The sequence below is a fragment of the Saccoglossus kowalevskii genome, chromosome 6, assembly GCF_978046115.1.
Source record: "Saccoglossus kowalevskii chromosome 6, keSacKowa6.1, whole genome shotgun sequence".
Lineage (NCBI taxonomy): Eukaryota > Metazoa > Hemichordata > Enteropneusta > Harrimaniidae > Saccoglossus > Saccoglossus kowalevskii.
This window is the reverse complement of record NC_140646.1, coordinates 5,727,677-5,749,731: the sequence shown is the minus strand read 5'-3', so window position 1 is coordinate 5,749,731 and position 22,055 is coordinate 5,727,677. Positions and strand designations below refer to the sequence as shown.

General features: G+C 39.3%; 1 protein-coding gene across 3 annotated transcripts in view; it reads left to right on the top strand.

The window, feature by feature from the left end:
* Positions 1–22,055, top strand: part of LOC102801849 (Golgi apparatus protein 1-like) — a 171,349-nt gene that overhangs the window by 58,814 nt on the left and 90,480 nt on the right. For all 3 annotated transcript variants that reach the window (XM_085499987.1, XM_085499986.1, XM_085499985.1), the window contains exons 4-5: positions 2,033–2,245; positions 7,365–7,613. In XM_085499987.1, coding sequence (XP_085356113.1) covers positions 2,033–2,245; positions 7,365–7,613 — 462 coding nt within the window. The remainder of the gene's footprint in view (positions 1–2,032; positions 2,246–7,364; positions 7,614–22,055) is intronic.

Below are 22,055 nucleotides of genomic sequence, written 5' to 3'. Positions count from 1 at the left end.
ATTGGTACAGAGCATCTACTAGTACATAGATGTATTGGTACAGAGCATCTACTAGTACATATATGTATTGGTACAGAGTATCTACTAGTACATAGATGTATTGATACAAAGCATCTACTAGTACATATATGTATTGATACAGAGCATCTACTAGTACATAGATGTATTGGTACAGAGTATCTACTAGTACATAGATGTATTGGTACAGAGTATCTACTAGTACATAGATGTATTGGTACAGAGTATCTACTAGTAAATAGATGTATTGGTACAGAGTATCTACTAGTAAATAGATGTATTGATACAGAGCATCTACTAGTACATATATGTATTGATACAGAGCATCTACTAGTACATAAATGTATTGGTACAGAGTATCTACTAGTCCATAGATGTATTGGTACAGAGTATCTACTAGTACATAGATGTATTGGTACAGAGTATCTACTAGTACATAGATGTATTGGTACAGAGCATCTAATAGCAAATATATGTATTGGTACAGAGTATCTACTAGTAAAGATGTATTGGTACAGAGCATCTACTAGTACATAGATGTATTGGTACAGAGTATCTACTAGTACATAGATGTATTGGTACAGAGCATCTACTAGTACATATATGTATTGATACAGAGCATCTACTAGTACATATATGTATTGATACAGAGTATCTACTAGTAAATAGATGTATTGGTACAGAGTATCTACTAGTAAATAGATGTATTGATACAGAGCATCTACTAGTAAATAGATGTATTGGTACAGAGTATCTACTAGTAAATAGATGTATTGATACAGAGCATCTACTAGTAAATAGATGTATTGGTACAGAGTATCTACTAGTACATAGATGTATTGGTACAGAGTATCTACTAGTACATAGATGTATTGGTACAGAGTATCTACTAGTAAATAGATGTATTGGTACAGAGTATCTACTAGTAAATAGATGTATTGATACAGAGCATCTACTAGTAAATAGATGTATTGGTACAGAGTATCTACTAGTAAATAGATGTATTGATACAGAGCATCTACTAGTAAATAGATGTATTGGTACAGAGTATATACTAGTACATATATGTATTGATACAGAGCATCTACTAGTAAATAGATGTATTGGTACAGAGTATCTACTAGTACATAGATGTATTGGTACAGAGTATCTACTAGTACATAGATGTATTGGTACAGAGTATCTACTAGTACATAGATGTATTGGTACAGAGCATCTAATAGCAAATATATGTATTGGTACAGAGTATCTACTAGTAAAGATGTATTGGTACAGAGCATCTACTAGTACATAGATGTATTGGTACAGAGCATCTACTAGTACATAGATGTATTGGTACAGAGCATCTACTAGTACATAGATGTATTGGTACAGAGCATCTACTAGTACATATATGTATTGATACAGAGTATCTACTAGTAAATAGATGTATTGGTACAGAGCATCTACTAGTAAATAGATGTATTGGTACAAAGCATCTACTAGTACATAGATGTATTGGTATAGAATATCTACTAGTACAGATGTATTGGTACAGAGCATCTACTAGTACAGATGTATTGGTACAGAGTATCTACTAGTACATAGATGTATTGGTATAGAATATCTACTAGTACAGATGTATTGGTACAGAGCATCTACTAGTACAGATGTATTGGTACAGAGTATCTACTAGTACATAAATGTATTGGTACAGAGCATCTGATAGCAAATATATGTATTGGTACAGAGTATCTACTAGTAAAGATGTATTGGTACAGAGCATCTACTAGTACATATATGTATTGATACAGAGCATCTACTAGTACATATATGTATTGATACAGAGCATCTACTAGTACATATATATATTGATACAGAGCATCTGCTAGCAAATAGATGTATTGGTACAGAGTATCTACTAGTACATAGATGTATTGATATAGTTTTACCACAAATGTACACATGTTAAACATTGTTATCTTGTTATTGGTTATAGATTCTAAATTCTTTATTTTCTTTCTGTTTTCAACAGCAAATAGAGTGTCAAACATATGAAAAGGGCAAAGGTCAGATAATTCCCTGCCTTATAGAGCACAAAGACAATATAACAAATCAACAATGTCGTCAGTATTTAACCAAGATGGCCAGTATTATATTCAGTGACTATCATCTAATTCAGGGATTCTATGAGAAGTGTGAAGCTGACATCAGTGCTTACAAGTGTGGTACTATTGACCAAGGAAAGGTATATAATGCATCTATATCATATTTTACCATTGAGTATCTTTGATTCCTACGCAAGTTTTTCTGAAAGAATCCAGCATTATTATAGTGTTCATTGCATTGTCCTGACTATGTTTTACACTGACTCTGGTACAGTACAATTCTCGCGGAAGCTTTGGCTTCACTTCAGCGTCAGCTTCGCTTCAGCATCGCATCGTTATGGCATTGTTATGGCTTCATCGTCGCATCAATGTCGCGACATTAAAAAGTTAGGCGATTATCGCTTCGCTTCATTGTGGCCTCATTATGGCGACAATGTGGCATCAGCATCGCTTCATCAAACAAAGAAGTACTGTACTCATTTCCCCCAAACCTCTTGACCGCTTCCGCTTTTGACCGGTCAAATTCTGTTTTATTTTCGACTGTGCAAAAATTCGGACAATGAAAAATTTTCTGGTTTTCATAGATCACGGTTACTAGTTTAGTAACCGTGCATAGATGTTGAACAACCGTCAAAAGTTCAAATACTTTAATTATATGCACGCAATCTGACCCTTTGACCTAGATTTGGCTGGGATTGAATATTTTATTTTAGACAATATTCCGACGTGACGCACTGCTACAAAATGTATTCAACAGAAGTACAACATGGTTGTCTGGGTTTCTTTTCCTGATTGTGTTGAGTTTACGATTTGTATAATTATTGTTGTTTCCCCCCAAGCAGAAGACAAGCCGAAGGACCATGAAGCTAAATAGAATTCCCACGCATGGACGTGGACTGAGTGAAAGAAAATATTTCTAAGGCTAAAATAAAAATGACCTACTATTACACCAGTTTGTGTATTTGTCAATTTTGTATATATTTGATATGACCGTATGATCGTAAATATCTAGAAAAATCTCGCCTTTCGTTAATAATTTCATTTGTTTGAAATGTCTACCGACCGTAATTTGTTTCTCCAAACGGTCCCGACGTCCGCCTTGAAATCAATGGAACTTCAACTACTAGTATCCATTTCTCACCTTGAAATAAAAAAATCGAAGAGCATCGGGAGATATATTATTAACCAGTCTTACGAATCGCTAGCTTTATTTTATTCAAATTCATAAAATTCACGAGTTTTTGACATTTGCTGGCAACTTCCGCGCTAAAATGGTTGAAAATGTGGGTATGGTTTTCTCGCAAAGTCCTGTTGATAATACGGACAAATATGGTTCTGTGACCCAGGTCGTGCTCCGATCAGGTGACTCTCAGCCAATCAATGATGTTGTAACAAAACATATTTAACGCAAATTGAAGGGTCGTCGTACCATCCAATCTCCATCGTCGATTCACAAAGTTTTTTTTGTGCTGTGACAGGCTTCGCAATTATTCACTGAAAAACATCAGTATATTTTGACAAACGGATGGGATTTGACCTCAGTTAAAAAAAAAGAAAAAAAAAACAGGGCTGAGATACAAATCAGTTTTGCAAGTTGGGAAATAAGGTAAACCAGACTGGGGTCGATGATTTTCAGTATCGAAGGACTTCCGTGTGAATCATGATTTTCAAATTGTTCATCGGCTGGTCACCAAATATTTACGGTCACACTAAATGAACACGTTTTTTTTCTGAAGCCCAATAAATTATTCCTGCATGTCAAGCGCTATTCGATTTTTTACAGGGCATGTGGCTCGTTTTCATTCGAAAATATGTTTGTGAGAATACTTTTAAAGTACGTATAGATCGAGCTCAGATCACTGATCGTGACTTAATTTTGAGAATTGGTTGTCAAATTTTACCAGACCGACGCCACCACAACCATCCAATCATATGTTGGAAATGTACGCACTTGTTTTGGAACTTTGTATCAAGATGACTGGCGACGACGCCGACGCACCAGGCGGTGTACGTGTGTATTGCATGTTTTAGTATTCCGGGCATGGGGTCGGACTCGGCTAAAACTAAACGAAACAGAGAAAAATACCACCGAAATGAGGAATCTGAATCTGCTCTTCTAGCAGCAAATAAAATGAGCGAAAAAAGGGTAATTTTATAACAAGAACAGTTTCACTTCGTATACAGCAAATTGTGTTGTATCAGAACGACGATTGCATCGCGTGATTTGAATTTATCACGATTTTCCTTCCAGTCAATATGAAACTCGTCACCTTGCCGATTGTAATGTACTTCGCAAAGTTTTTGGTGCCCAATACTCGCAACACTAAAATAATTAAACAAGATATCTTTTTAAAATGTCATTTTACTCTTGATCATATTATTTTATTTGCCTTGAATTTCAAATCGATTACATATCGAACTTCTGTACACGTTTTTGTCTACTGCCCTTCTGCGTGCAAATAATGAGGTCATACTCATGTCACAATAAGTTGAAGCTGATGCCATGTTGATGCCATGAGACTGTGAAGCTGAGGCCATGATGATGCCACAAAATAGCGAGGCGAACACAGCTTCAATTTTCAATGACGCGAAGCTGATGCCACAATGATGCGATGCTGAGGCGACAATGAAGCCATGCGTAGGCGACAATGATGCCACAAAAGCCAAAGCTTCCGCGAGAACTGAACTGTAATTTGCACAGTCTGTATTCTGTTTATAATTGTTATACATATTTTTTAGGGTTCTTCACAAATAAGGGATTTCCAAAAAAACAACATCGCAGACTAGACATGTGTCTTAGAACATTTGAGTAAATCCTTTATTTATAACTAGCAATTCAGCATTCAATGGTTGTATAGACTTCATTGAATGTCATTTCTCTCATTGGATGTCGCAGAATGCATTGGATGTCACAGAATGCATTGGATGTCATGGCCTTCATTGGACGTCACAGAATGCACTGGATGTCACAGAATGCATTGGATGTCAGAGAATGCATTGGATATCATGTCCTTCATTGGATGTCCTGTCATTTATTGGATGTCACAGAATGCACTGGATGTCACAGAATGCATTGGATGTCACAGAATGCATTGGATGTCATGTCCTTCATTGGATGTCATGTCCTTCATTGGATGTCATGTCCTTCATTGGATGTCACAGAATGTACTGGATGTCACAGAATGAATTGAATGTCACAGAATGCATTGTATGTCACTGAATGCATTGAATGTCATTAAATGCATTGGATGTCACTGAATGCATTGGATGTCATTAAATGCATTGAATGTCACGGAATGCATTGAATGTCATGTCCTTCACTGGATGTCACTGAATGCATTGGATGTCACTGAATGCATTGGATGTCACTGAATGCATAGGGTGTCACTGAATGCATAAGATGTCACTGAATGCATTGGATGTCACACAATGCATTGGATGTCATGTCCTTCATTGGATGCCATGTCCTTCATTGGATGTCACAGAATGCATTGGATGTCACAGAATGCATTGGATGTCATGTCTTTCATTGGATGTCATGTCTTTCATTGGATGTCATGTCTTTCATTGGATGTCACAGAATGCATTGGATGTCATGTCGTTCATTGGATGTCACGTCTTTCATTGGATGTCACAGAATGCATTGGATGTCACAGAATGCATTGGATGTCACAGAATGCATTGGATGTCGCAAAATGCATTGGATGTCGCAAAATGCATTAGATGTCGCAGAATGCATTGGATGACGCAGAATGCATTGGATGACGCAGAATGCATTGGATGACGCAGAATGCATTGGATGTCACAGAATGCATTGGATGTCACAGAATTCATTGAATGTCACTGAATGCATTGAATGTCGCATAAGGCATTGGGTGTCATGGCTTTCATTGGATGTCACAATGCATGGAATGTCACAGAATGCATGGAATGTCATGTCCTTCACTGGATGTCACAGAATGCATTGGATGTCACTGAATGCATTGGATGTCATTGAATGCATTGGATGTCATTGAATGCATTGGATGTCATTGAATGCATTGGATGTCACTGAATGCATTGGATGTCACTGACTGCATAGGATGTCACTGACTGCATTGGATGTCACACAATGCATTGGATGTCACACAATGCATTGGATGTCACAGAATGCATTAGATGACGCAAAATGCATTGGATGTCACACAATGCATTGGATGTCACACAATGCATTGGATGTCACAGAATGCATTGGATGTCACTGAATGCATAGGATGTCACTGAATGCATAGGATGTCACTGAATGCATAGGATGTCACTGAATGCATTGGATGTCACAGAATGCGATAGATGTCATAGCTTTCATTGAATGTCACTGAATGCATTGGATGTCATGTCCTTCATTGGGTGCACTGAATGCATTGAATGTCACAGAATGCGATGGATGTCATAGCTTTCATTGAATATCACAGAATGCATTGAATGTCACTGAATGCATTGGATGTCATGTCTTTCACTGGATGTCATAGCTTTCATTGAATGTCACTGAATGCATAGGATGTCACTGAATGCATTGGATGTCACAGAATGCGATAGATGTCATAGCTTTCATTGAATGTCACTGAATGCATTGGATGTCATGTCCTTCATTGGGTGTCACTGAATGCATTGAATGTCACAGAATGCGATGGATGTCATAGCTTTCATTGAATATCACAGAATGCATTGAATGTCACTGAATGCATTGGATGTCATGTCTTTCACTGGATGTCATAGCTTTCATTGAATGTCACTGAATGCATTGAATGTCATTAAATGCATTGGATGTCACTGAATGCATTGGATGTCATTAAATGCGTTGAATGTCACTGAATGCATTGGATGTCATTAAATATATTGCATGTCACTGAATGCATTGGATGTCATTGCTTTCATTGAATGCCGCAGAGTGCATTAGATGTCATTGCTTTCATTGAATGTCACAGAATGCATTGGATGTCATTGCTTTCATTGAATGCCACAGAATGCATTGGATGTCATGGCTTTCATTGAATGTACTATGGCGCATTAAACACTGTACTTCATTGAATGTCATGACTTCACTAAATCATGTGGCTTTCTTGAATGTCATGGACTTCGCTGAGTGACTTTTCGTTCATTGAATGTCATGGACTGCATCAGGACTGATTGTCATGGCATTCATTGCCTTCATTGTAGTTAATGCTTTGATCTACTGGTGTATTAGCTTGTGTTAAAATCAAGTGAAATATTTATTTCCAGGGTGAAAATCATCAGCAAGGTAAAGTTATAAATTGTCTTCAGAGACACGCAGATGAACTAAATTCTGATTGTAAACACCAGATACTACGTATTGCTGAATTCTCAGCCGATGATTATCATCAAGACAGAGCTTTATTTTTTGCTTGTCGCAATGACAGAGAGCGTTTCTGTGAGAAACTGACGTCTGGTAATGGTAAAGTCTACAAATGCCTCATGAAACACAAGTTTGAACACGACATGAGTGAAGCGGTAAGTCTGCTCTGATTCTCAACACTAACATGACAACATGACATAGGTGAAGTGGTGAGTCTGCTCAAATCCTAAACAATAACATGACATGAGTGAAGTGGTGAGTCTGCTCAGATCCTTAACATGACATGAGTGAAGTGGTGAGTCTGCTCATATCCTAAACAATAACATGACATGAGTGAAGTGGTGAGTCTGCTCAGATCCTTAACATGACATGAGTGAAGTGGTGAGTCGGCTCAGATCCTAAACAATAACGTGACATGAGTGAATTGGTGAGTCTGCTCAGATCCTAAACAATAACATGACATGAGTGAAGTGGTGAGTCTGCTCAGATTCTAAACAATAACATGACATGAGTGAAGTGGTGAGTCTGCTCATATCCTAAACAATGACATGACATGAGTGAATTGGTGAGTCTGCTCAGATTCTAAACAATGACATGAGTGAAGTGGTGAGTCTGCTCATATCTAAACAATAACATGACATGAGTGAAGTGGTGAGTCTGCTCATATCCTAAACAATAACATGACATGAGTGAAGTGGTGAGTCTGCTCAGATCCTTAACATGACATGAGTGAAGTGGTGAGTCTGCTCAGATTCTAAACAATGACGTGAGTGAAGTGGTGAGTCTGCTCATATCCTAAACAATAACATGACATGAGTGAAGTGGTGAGTCTGCTCATATCCTAAACAATAACATGACATGCGTGAAGTGGTGAGTCTGCTCAGATCCTAAACAATAACATGACATGAGTGAAGTGGTAAGTCTGCTCATATCCTAAACAATAACATGACATGAGTGAAGTGGTGAGTCTGCTCAGATCCTTAACATGACATGAGTGAAGTGGTGAGTCTGCTCAGATCCTAAACAATAACATGACATGAGTGAAGTAGTGAGTATGCTCAGATCCTTAACATGACATGAGTGAAGTAGTGAGTCTGCTCAGATCCTTAACATGACATGAGTGAAGTGGTGAGTCTGCTCAGATCCTAAACAATAACATGACATGAGTGAAGTGGTGAGTCTGCTCAGATCCTAAACAATGACATGACATGAGTGAAGTGGTGAGTCTGCTCAGATCCTAAACAATAACATGACATGAGTGAAGTAGTGAGTCTGCTCAGATCCTAAACAATAACATGACATGAGTGAAGTGGTGAGTCTGCTCAGATCCTTAACATGACATGAGTGAAGTGGTGAGTCTGCTCAGATCCTTAACATGACATGAGTGAAGTGGTGAGTCTGCTCAGATCCTTAACATGACATGAGTGAAGTGGTGAGTCTGCTCATATCCTAAACAATGACATGAGTGAAGTGGTGAGTCTGCTCAGATCCTAAACAATAACATGACATGAGTGAAGTGGTGAGTCTGCTCAGATCCTTAACATGACATGAGTGAAGTGGTGAGTCTGCTCAGATCCTTAACATGACATGAGTGAAGTGGTGAGTCTGCTCAGATCCTTAACATGACATGAGTGAATTGGTGAGTCTGCTCATATCCTAAACAATAACATGACATGAGTGAAGTGGTGAGTCTGCTCATATCCTAAACAATAACATGACATGAGTGAAGTGGTGAGTCTGCTCAGATTCTAAACAATAACATGACATGAGTGAATTGGTGAGTCTGCTCATATCCTAAACAATAACATGACATGAGTGAATTGGTGAGTCTGCTCATATCCTAAACAATGACATTCGTGAAGTGGTGAGTCTGCTCTGATTCTAAACAATAACATGACATGAGTGAAGTGGTGAGTCTGCTCAGATCCTAAACAATAACATGACATGAGTGAAGTGGTGAGTCTGCTCATATCCTAAACAATGACATTCGTGAAGTGGTGAGTCTGCTCTGATTCTAAACAATAACATGACATGAGTGAAGTGGTGAGTCTGCTCAGATCCTAAACAATAACATGACATGAGTGAAGTGGTGAGTCTGCTCATATCCTAAACAATAACATGCGTGAAGTGGTGAGTCTGCTCAGATTCTAAACAATAACATGACATGAGTGAAGTGGTGAGTCTGCTCAGATTCTAAACAATAACATGACATGAGTGAAGTAGTGAGTCTGCTCAGATCCTAAACAATAACATGACATGAGTGAATTGGTGAGTCTGCTCATATCCTAAACAATGACATGCGTGAAGTGGTGAGTCTGCTCAGATTCTAAACAATAACATGACATGAGTGAAGTGGTGAGTCTGCTCAGATTCTAAACAATAACATGACATGAGTAAAGTGGTGAGTCTGCTCATATCCTAAACAATAACATGACATGAGTGAAGTGGTAAGTCTGCTCAGATCCTAAACAATGACATGCGTGAAGTGGTGAGTCTGCTCAGATTCTAAACAATAACATGACATGAGTGAAGTGGTGAGTCTGCTCAGATCCTAAACAATAACATGACATGAGTGAAGTGGTGAGTCTGCTCATATCCTAAACAATAACATGACATGAGTGAAGTGGTAAGTCTGCTCAGATCCTAAACAATAACATGACATGCGTGAAGTGGTGAGTCTGCTCAGATTCTAAACAATAACATGACATGAGTGAAGTGGTGAGTCTGCTCAAATCCTAAACAATAACATGACATGAGTGAAGTGGTAAGTCTGCTCATATCCTAAACAATAACATGACATGAGTGAAGTGGTGAGTCTGCTCAGATCCTTAACATGACATGAGTGAAGTGGTGAGTCTGCTCAGATCCTAAACAATAACATGACATGAGTGAAGTAGTGAGTATGCTCAGATCCTTAACATGACATGAGTGAAGTGGTGAGTCTACTCAGATTCTAAACAATAACATGACTTGAGTGAAGTAGTGAGTCTGCTCAGATCCTTAACATGACATGAGTGAAGTGGTGAGTCTGCTCAGATCCTAAACAATAACATGACATGAGTGAAGTGGTGAGTCTGCTCAGATCCTAAACAATGACATGACATGAGTGAAGTGGTGAGTCTGCTCAGATCCTGAACAATAACATGACATGAGTGAAGTAGTGAGTCTGCTCAGATCCTAAACAATAACATGACATGAGTGAATTGGTGAGTCTGCTCATATCCTAAACAATAACATGACATGCGTGAAGTGGTGAGTCTGCTCAGATTCTAAACAATAACATGACATGAGTGAAGTGGTGAGTCTGCTCAGATTCTAAACAATAACATGACATGAGTGAAGTGGTGAGTCTGCTCAGATCCTAAACAATAACATGACATGAGTGAATTGGTGAGTCTGCTCATATCCTAAACAATGACATGCGTGAAGTTGTGAGTCTGCTCAGATTCTAAACAATAACATGACATGAGTAAAGTGGTGAGTCTGCTCATATCCTAAACAATAACATGACATGAGTGAAGTGGTGAGTCTGCTCAGATCCTTAACATGACATGAGTGAAGTGGTGAGTCTGCTCAGATCCTAAACAATGACATGCGTGAAGTGGTGAGTCTGCTCAGATTCTAAACAATAACATGACATGAGTGAAGTGGTGAGTCTGCTCAGATCCTAAACAATAACATGACATGAGTGAAGTGGTGAGTCTGCTCATATCCTAAACAATAACATGACATGAGTGAAGTGGTAAGTCTGCTCAGATCCTAAACAATAACATGACATGCGTGAAGTGGTGAGTCTGCTCAGATTCTAAACAATAACATGACATGAGTGAAGTGGTGAGTCTGCTCAGATCCTAAACAATAACATGACATGAGTGAAGTGGTGAGTCTGCTCATATCCTAAACAATAACATGCGTGAAGTGGTGAGTCTGCTCAGATTCTAAACAATAACATGACATGAGTGAAGTGGTGAGTCTGCTCAGATTCTAAACAATAACATGACATGAGTGAAGTAGTGAGTCTGCTCAGATCCTAAACAATAACATGACATGAGTGAATTGGTGAGTCTGCTCATATCCTAAACAATGACATGCGTGAAGTGGTGAGTCTGCTCAGATTCTAAACAATAACATGACATGAGTGAAGTGGTGAGTCTGCTCAGATTCTAAACAATAACATGACATGAGTAAAGTGGTGAGTCTGCTCATATCCTAAACAATAACATGACATGAGTGAAGTGGTAAGTCTGCTCAGATCCTAAACAATGACATGCGTGAAGTGGTGAGTCTGCTCAGATTCTAAACAATAACATGACATGAGTGAAGTGGTGAGTCTGCTCAGATCCTAAACAATAACATGACATGAGTGAAGTGGTGAGTCTGCTCATATCCTAAACAATAACATGACATGAGTGAAGTGGTAAGTCTGCTCAGATCCTAAACAATAACATGACATGCGTGAAGTGGTGAGTCTGCTCAGATTCTAAACAATAACATGACATGAGTGAAGTGGTGAGTCTGCTCAGATCCTAAACAATAACATGACATGAGTGAAGTGGTAAGTCTGCTCATATCCTAAACAATAACATGACATGAGTGAAGTGGTGAGTCTGCTCAGATCCTTAACATGACATGAGTGAAGTGGTGAGTCTGCTCAGATCCTAAACAATAACATGACATGAGTGAAGTAGTGAGTATGCTCAGATCCTTAACATGACATGAGTGAAGTGGTGAGTATGCTCAGATCCTTAACATGACATGAGTGAAGTGGTGAGTCTACTCAGATTCTAAACAATAACATGACTTGAGTGAAGTAGTGAGTCTGCTCAGATCCTTAACATGACATGAGTGAAGTGGTGAGTCTGCTCAGATCCTAAACAATAACATGACATGAGTGAAGTGGTGAGTCTGCTCAGATCCTAAACAATGACATGACATGAGTGAAGTGGTGAGTCTGCTCAGATCCTGAACAATAACATGACATGTGTGAAGTACTGAGTCTGCTCAGATCCTAAACAATAACATGACATGAGTGAATTGGTGAGTCTGCTCATATCCTAAACAATAACATGACATGAGTGAAGTGGTGAGTCTGCTCATATCCTAAACAATAACATGACATGAGTGAAGTGGTGAGTCTGCTCAGATTCTAAACAATAACATGACATGAGTGAATTGGTGAGTCTGCTCATATCCTAAACAATAACATGACATGAGTGAATTGGTGAGTCTGCTCATATCCTAAACAATGACATGCGTGAAGTGGTGAGTCTGCTCAGATTCTAAACAATAACATGACATGAGTGAAGTGGTGAGTCTGCTCAGATCCTAAACAATAACATGACATGAGTGAAGTGGTGAGTCTGCTCATATCCTAAACAATAACATGCGTGAAGTGGTGAGTCTGCTCAGATTCTAAACAATAACATGACATGAGTGAAGTGGTGAGTCTGCTCAGATTCTAAACAATAACATGACATGAGTGAAGTGGTGAGTCTGCTCAGATCCTAAACAATAACATGACATGAGTGAATTGGTGAGTCTGCTCATATCCTAAACAATGACATGCGTGAAGTTGTGAGTCTGCTCAGATTCTAAACAATAACATGACATGAGTAAAGTGGTGAGTCTGCTCATATCCTAAACAATAACATGACATGAGTGAAGTGGTGAGTCTGCTCAGATCCTTAACATGACATGAGTGAAGTGGTGAGTCTGCTCAGATCCTAAACAATGACATGCGTGAAGTGGTGAGTCTGCTCAGATTCTAAACAATAACATGACATGAGTGAAGTGGTGAGTCTGCTCATATCCTAAACAATAACATGACATGAGTGAAGTGGTAAGTCTGCTCAGATCCTAAACAATAACATGACATGCGTGAAGTGGTGAGTCTGCTCAGATTCTAAACAATAACATGACATGAGTGAAGTGGTGAGTCTGCTCAGATCCTAAACAATAACATGACATGACTGAAGTGGTAAGTCTGCTCATATCCTAAACAATAACATGACATGAGTGAAGTGGTGAGTCTGCTCAGATCCTTAACATGACATGAGTGAAGTGGTGAGTCTGCTCAGATCCTAAACAATAACATGACATGAGTGAAGTAGTGAGTATGCTCAGATCCTTAACATGACATGAGTGAAGTGGTGAGTCTGCTCATATCCTAAACAATGACATGAGTGAAGTGGTGAGTCTGCTCAGATTCTAAACAATAACATGACTTGAGTGAAGTAGTGAGTCTGCTCAGATCCTTAACATGACATGAGTGAAGTGGCGAGTCTGCTCAGATCCTAAACAATGACATGACATGAGTGAAGTGGTGAGTCTGCTCAGATCCTGAACAATAACATGACATGAGTGAAGTAGTGAGTCTGCTCAGATCCTAAACAATAACATGACATGAGTGAAGTGGTGAGTCTGCTCAGATCCTTAACATGACATGAGTGAAGTGGTGAATCTGCTCAGATCCTTAACATGACATGAGTGAAGTGGTGAGTCTGCTCAGATCCTTAACATGACATGAGTGAAGTGGTGAGTCTGCTCATATCCTAAACAATGACATGAGTGAAGTGGTGAGTCTGCTCAGATCCTAAACAATAACATGACATGAGTGAAGTGGTGAGTCTGCTCAGATCCTTAACATGACATGAGTGAATTGGTGAGTCTGCTCATATCCTTAACATGACATGAGTGAATTGGTGAGTCTGCTCATATCCTAAACAATAACATGACATGAGTGAAGTGGTGAGTCTGCTCATATCCTAAACAATAACATGACATGAGTGAAGTGGTGAGTCTGCTCAGATTCTAAACAATAACATGACATGAGTGAATTGGTGAGTCTGCTCATATCCCAAACAATAACATGACATGAGTGAATTGGTGAGTCTGCTCATATCCTAAACAATGACATGCGTGAAGTGGTGAGTCTGCTCAGATTCTAAACAATAACATGACATGAGTGAAGTGGTGAGTCTGCTCAGATCCTAAACAATAACATGACATGAGTGAAGTGGTGAGTCTGCTCATATCCTAAACAATAACATGCGTGAAGTGGTGAGTCTGCTCAGATTCTAAACAATAACATGACATGAGTGAAGTGGTGAGTCTGCTCAGATTCTAAACAATAACATGACATGAGTGAAGTGGTGAGTCTGCTCAGATCCTAAACAATAACATGACATGAGTGAATTGGTGAGTCTGCTCATATCCTAAACAATGACATGAGTGAAGTGGTGAGTCTGCTCAGATCCTAAACAATAACGTGACATGAGTGAAGTGGTGAGTCTGCTCAGATCCTAAACAATAACGTGACATGAGTGAAGTGGTGAGTCTGCTCAGATTCTAAACAATAACATGACATGAGTGAAGTGGTGAGTCTGCTCAGATCCTAAACAATAACATGACATGACTGAAGTGGTAAGTCTGCTCATATCCTAAACAATAACATGACATGAGTGAAGTGGTGAGTCTGCTCAGATCCTTAACATGACATGAGTGAAGTGGTGAGTCTGCTCAGATCCTAAACAATAACATGACATGAGTGAAGTAGTGAGTATGCTCAGATCCTTAACATGACATGAGTGAAGTGGTGAGTCTGCTCATATCCTAAACAATGACATGAGTGAAGTGGTGAGTCTGCTCAGATTCTAAACAATAACATGACTTGAGTGAAGTAGTGAGTCTGCTCAGATCCTTAACATGACATGAGTGAAGTGGCGAGTCTGCTCAGATCCTAAACAATGACATGACATGAGTGAAGTGGTGAGTCTGCTCAGATCCTGAACAATAACATGACATGAGTGAAGTAGTGAGTCTGCTCAGATCCTAAACAATAACATGACATGAGTGAAGTGGTGAGTCTGCTCAGATCCTTAACATGACATGAGTGAAGTGGTGAATCTGCTCAGATCCTTAACATGACATGAGTGAAGTGGTGAGTCTGCTCAGATCCTTAACATGACATGAGTGAAGTGGTGAGTCTGCTCATATCCTAAACAATGACATGAGTGAAGTGGTGAGTCTGCTCAGATCCTAAACAATAACATGACATGAGTGAAGTGGTGAGTCTGCTCAGATCCTTAACATGACATGAGTGAATTGGTGAGTCTGCTCATATCCTTAACATGACATGAGTGAATTGGTGAGTCTGCTCATATCCTAAACAATAACATGACATGAGTGAAGTGGTGAGTCTGCTCATATCCTAAACAATAACATGACATGAGTGAAGTGGTGAGTCTGCTCAGATTCTAAACAATAACATGACATGAGTGAATTGGTGAGTCTGCTCATATCCCAAACAATAACATGACATGAGTGAATTGGTGAGTCTGCTCATATCCTAAACAATGACATGCGTGAAGTGGTGAGTCTGCTCAGATTCTAAACAATAACATGACATGAGTGAAGTGGTGAGTCTGCTCAGATCCTAAACAATAACATGACATGAGTGAAGTGGTGAGTCTGCTCATATCCTAAACAATAACATGCGTGAAGTGGTGAGTCTGCTCAGATTCTAAACAATAACATGACATGAGTGAAGTGGTGAGTCTGCTCAGATTCTAAACAATAACATGACATGAGTGAAGTGGTGAGTCTGCTCAGATCCTAAACAATAACATGACATGAGTGAATTGGTGAGTCTGCTCATATCCTAAACAATGACATGAGTGAAGTGGTGAGTCTGCTCAGATCCTAAACAATAACGTGACATGAGTGAAGTGGTGAGTCTGCTCAGATCCTAAACAATAACGTGACATGAGTGAAGTGGTGAGTCTGCTCAGATCCTAAACAATAACGTGACATGAGTGAATTGGTGAGTCTGCTCATATCCTAAACAATGACATGCGTGAAGTGGTGAGTCTGCTCAGATTCTAAACAATAACATGACATGCGTGAAGTGGTGAGTCTGCTCAGATTCTAAACAATAACATGACATGAGTGAAGTGGTGAGTCTGCTCAGATTCTAAACAATAACATAACATGACATGAGTGAAGTGGCGAGTCTGATCAGATCCTAAAAAATAACATGACATGAGTGAATTGGTGAGTCTGCTCATATCCTAAACAATGACATGCGTGAAGTGGTGAGTCTGCTCAGATTCTAAACAATAACATGACATGAGTGAAGTGGTGAGTCTGCTCAGATCCTCAACAATAACATGACATGAGTGAATTGGTGAGTCTGCTCATATCCTAAACAATGACATGCGTGAAGTGGTGAGTCTGCTCAGAATCTAAACAATAACATAACATGACATGAGTGAAGTGGTGAGTCTGCTCAGATTCTAAACAATGACATGCGTGAAGTGGTGAGTCTGCTCAGATTCTAAACAATAACATGACATGAGTGAAGTGGTGAGTCTGCTCAGATCCTAAACAATAACATGACATGAGTGAAGTGGTGAGTCTGCTCAGATCCTAAACAATAACGTGACATGAGTGAAGTGGTGAGTCTGCTCATATCCTAAACAATGACGTGAGTGAAGTGGTGAGTCTGCTCATATCCTAAACAATGACATGAGTGAAGTGGTGAGTCTGCTCATATCCTAAACAATGACGTGAGTGAAGTGGTGAGTCTGCTCATATCCTAAACAATGACATGAGTGAAGTGGTGAGTCTGCTCAGATCCTAAACAATGACATGAGTGAAGTGGTGAGTCTGCTCATATCCTAAACAATAACATGACATGAGTGAAGTGGTGAGTCTGCTCATATCCTAACCAATGACATGACATGAGTGAAGTGGTGAGTCTGCTCATATCCTAAACAATAACGTGACATGAGTGAAGTGGTGAGTCTGCTCAGATCCTTAACATGACATGAGTGAAGTGGTGAGTCTGCTCAGATTCTAAACAATAACATGACACGAGTGAAGTGGTGAGTCTGCTCAGATCCTAAACAATAACATGACATGAGTGAAGTAGTGAGTCTGCTCATATCCTTAACAATGACACGAGTGAAGTGGTGAGTCTGCTCATATCCTAAACAATAACGTGACATGAGTGAAGTAGTGAGTCTGCTCATATCCTAAACAATAACGTGACATGAGTGAAGTAGTGAGTCTGCTCAGATTCTAAACAATAACATGACATGAGTGAAGTGAGTCTGCTCAGATTCTAAACAATTACATGACATGAGTGAAGTGGTGAGTCTGCTCATATCCTAAACAATAACGTGACATGAGTGAAGTGGTGAGTCTGCTCAGATTCTAAACAATAACATGACATGAGTGAAGTGAGTCTGCTCAGATTCTAAACAATAACATGATATGAGTGAAGTGGTGAGTCTGCTCATATCCTAAACAATGACGTGAGTGAAGTGGTGAGTCTGCTCATATCCTAAACAATGACATGAGTGAAGTGGTGAGTCTGCTCATATCCTAAACAATGACGTGAGTGAAGTGGTGAGTCTGCTCATATCCTAAACAATGACATGAGTGAAGTGGTGAGTCTGCTCAGATCCTAAACAATGACATGAGTGAAGTGGTGAGTCTGCTCATATCCTAAACAATAACATGACATGAGTGAAGTGGTGAGTCTGCTCATATCCTAACCAATGACATGACATGAGTGAAGTGAGTCTGCTCAGATTCTAAACAATTACATGACATGAGTGAAGTGGTGAGTCTGCTCATATCCTAAACAATAACATGACATGAGTGAAGTGGTGAGTCTGCTCATATCCTAAACAATGACATGAGTGAAGTGGTGAGTCTGCTCATATCCTAAACAATAACATGACATGAGTGAAGTGGTGAGTCTGCTCATATCCTAAACAATAACATGACATGAGTGAATTGGTGAGTCTGCTCATATCCTAAACAATGACATGCATGAAGTGGTGAGTCTGCTCAGATTCTAAACAATAACATGACATGCGTGAAGTGGTGAGTCTGCTCAGATTCTAAACAATAACATGACATGAGTGAAGTGGTGAGTCTGCTCAGATTCTAAACAATAACATAACATGACATGAGTGAAGTGGCGAGTCTGCTCATATCCTAAAAAATAACATGACATGAGTGAAGTGAGTCTGCTCAGATTCTAAACAATAACATGACATGAGTGAAGTGGTACGTCTGCTCAGATTCTAAACAATAACATGACATGCGTGAAGTGGTGAGTCTGCTCAGATTCTAAACAATAACATGACATGAGTGAAGTGGTGAGTCTGCTCATATCCTAAACAATAACATAACATGACATGAGTGAAGTGGTGAGTCTGCTCATATCCTAAACAATGACATGAGTGAAGTGGTGAGTCTGCTCATATCCTAAACAATAACATGACATGAGTGAAGTGGTGAGTCTGCTCATATCCTAAACAATAACATGACATGAGTGAATTGGTGAGTCTGCTCATATCCTAAACAATGACATGCATGAAGTGGTGAGTCTGCTCAGATTCTAAACAATAACATGACATGCGTGAAGTGGTGAGTCTGCTCAGATTCTAAACAATAACATGACATGAGTGAAGTGGTGAGTCTGCTCAGATTCTAAACAATAACATAACATGACATGAGTGAAGTGGCGAGTCTGCTCATATCCTAAAAAATAACATGACATGAGTGAAGTGAGTCTGCTCAGATTCTAAACAATAACATGACATGAGTGAAGTGGTACGTCTGCTCAGATTCTAAACAATAACATAACATGACATGAGTGAAGTGGTGAGTCTGCTCATATCCTAAACAATGACATGAGTGAAGTGGTGAGTCTGCTCATATCCTTAACAATAACATGACATGAGTGAATTGGTGAGTCTGCTCATATCCTAAACAATGACATGCATGAAGTGGTGAGTCTGCTCAGATTCTAAACAATAACATGACATGCGTGAAGTGGTGAGTCTGCTCAGATTCTAAACAATAACATGACATGAGTGAAGTGGTGAGTCTGCTCAGATTCTAAACAATAACATAACATGACATGAGTGAAGTGGCGAGTCTGATCAGATCCTAAAAAATAACATGACATGAGTGAATTGGTGAGTCTGCTCATATCCTAAACAATGACATGCGTGAAGTGGTGAGTCTGCTCAGATTCTAAACAATAACATGACATGAGTGAAGTGGTGAGTCTGCTCACATCCTAAACAATAACATGACATGAGTGAATTGGTGAGTCTGCTCATATCCTAAACAATAACATGACATGAGTGAAGTGGTGAGTCTGCTCAGATCCTAAACAATAACATGACATGAGTGAAGTGGTGAGTCTGCTCATATCCTAACCAATGACATGACATGAGTGAAGTGGTGAGTCTGCTCATATCCTAAACAATAACGTGACATGAGTGAAGTGGTGAGTCTGCTCAGATCCTTAACATGACATGAGTGAAGTGGTGAGTCTGCTCAGATCCTAAACAATAACATGACATGAGTGAAGTGGTGAGTCTGCTCAGATTCTAAACAATAACATGACACGAGTGAAGTGGTGAGTCTGCTCAGATCCTAAACAATAACATGACATGAGTGAAGTAGTGAGTCTGCTCATATCCTTAACAATGACACGAGTGAAGTGGTGAGTCTGCTCATATCCTAAACAATAACATGACATGAGTGAAGTGGTGAGTCTGCTCAGATTCTAAACAATAACATGACATGAGTGAAGTGAGTCTGCTCAGATTCTAAACAATAACATGACATGAGTGAAGTGGTACGTCTGCTCAGATTCTAAACAATTACATGACATGAGTGAAGTGGTGAGTCTGCTCATATCCTAAACAATAACGTGACATGAGTGAAGTGGTTAGTCTGCTCAGATTCTAAACAATAACATGACATGAGTGAAGTGTGTCTGCTCAGATTCTAAACAATAACATGACATGAGTGAAGTGAGTCTGCTCAGATTCTAAACAATAACATGACATGAGTGAAGTGGTACGTCTGCTCAGATTCTAAACAATAACATGACATGCGTGAAGTGGTGAGTCTGCTCATATCCTAAACAATGACATGAGTGAAGTGGTGAGTCTGCTCAGATTCTAAACAATAACATGACATGAGTGAAGTGGTGAGTCTGCTCAGATTCTAAACAATAACATGACATGAGTGAAGTGAGTCTGCTCAGATTCTAAACAATAACATGACATGAGTGAAGTGGTACGTCTGCTCAGATTCTAAACAATTACATGACATGAGTGAAGTGGCGAGTCTGCTCAGATCCTAAACAATAACGTGACATGAGTGAAGTGGTGAGTCTGCTCAGATCCTAAACAATAACATGACATGAGTGAATTGGTAAGTCTGCTCATATCCTAAACAATAACATGACATGAGTGAAGTGGTGAGTCTGCTCAGATTCTAAACAATAACATGACATGAGTGAAGTGGTGAGTCTGCTCAGATTCTAAACAATAACATGACATGAGTGAAGTGGTGAGTCTGCTCAGATTCTAAACAATAACATGACATGAGTGAAGTGGTGAGTCTGCTCAGATTCTAAACAATAACATGACATGAGTGAAGTGGTGAGTCTGCTCAGATTCTAAACAATAACATGACATGAGTGAAGTGGTAAGTCTGCTCAGATCCTAAACAATAACATGACATGAGTGAAGTGGTGTGTCTGCTCAGATTCTAAACAATAACATGACATTAGTGAAGTGGTGCGTCTGCTCCAGATCCTAAACAATAACATGACATGAGTGAATTGGTAAGTCTGCTCATATCCTAAACAATAACATGACATGAGTGAAGTGGTGAATCTGCTCAGATTCTAAACAATAACATGACATGAGTGAAGTGGTGAGTCTGCTCAGATTCTAAACAATAACATGACATGAGTGAAGTGGTGAGTCTGCTCAGATTCTAAACAATAACATGAGTGAAGTGGTAAGTCTGCTCAGATCCTAAACAATAACATGACATGAGTGAAGTGGTGTGTCTGCTCAGATTCTAAACAATAACATGACATGAGTGAAGTGGTGAGTCTGCTCATATCCTAAACAATGACGTGAGTGAAGTGGTGAGTCTGCTCATATCCTAAACAATGACATGAGTGAAGTGGTGAGTCTGCTCAGATCCTAAACAATGACATGAGTGAAGTGGTGAGTCTGCTCATATCCTAACCAATGACATGACATGAGTGAAGTGGTGAGTCTGCTCATATCCTAAACAATAACATGACATGAGTGAAGTGGTGAGTCTGCTCAGATCCTTAACATGACATGAGTGAAGTGGTGAGTCTGCTCAGATCCTAAACAATAACATGACATAAGTGAAGTGGTGAGTCTGCTCAGATTCTAAACAATAACATGACATGAGTGAAGTGGTGAGTCTGCTCAGATCCTAAACAATAACATGACATGAGTGAAGTGGTGAGTCTGCTCAGATTCTAAACAATAACATGACATGAGTGAAGTGGTGAGTCTGCTCAGATTCTAAACAATAACATGACATGAGTGAAGTGGTGAGTCTGCTCAGATTCTAAACAATAACATGACATGAGTGAAGTGGTAAGTCTGCTCAGATCCTAAACAATAACATGACATGAGTGAAGTGGTGTGTCTGCTCAGATTCTAAACAATAACATGACATTAGTGAAGTGGTGCGTCTGCTCCAGATCCTAAACAATAACATGACAT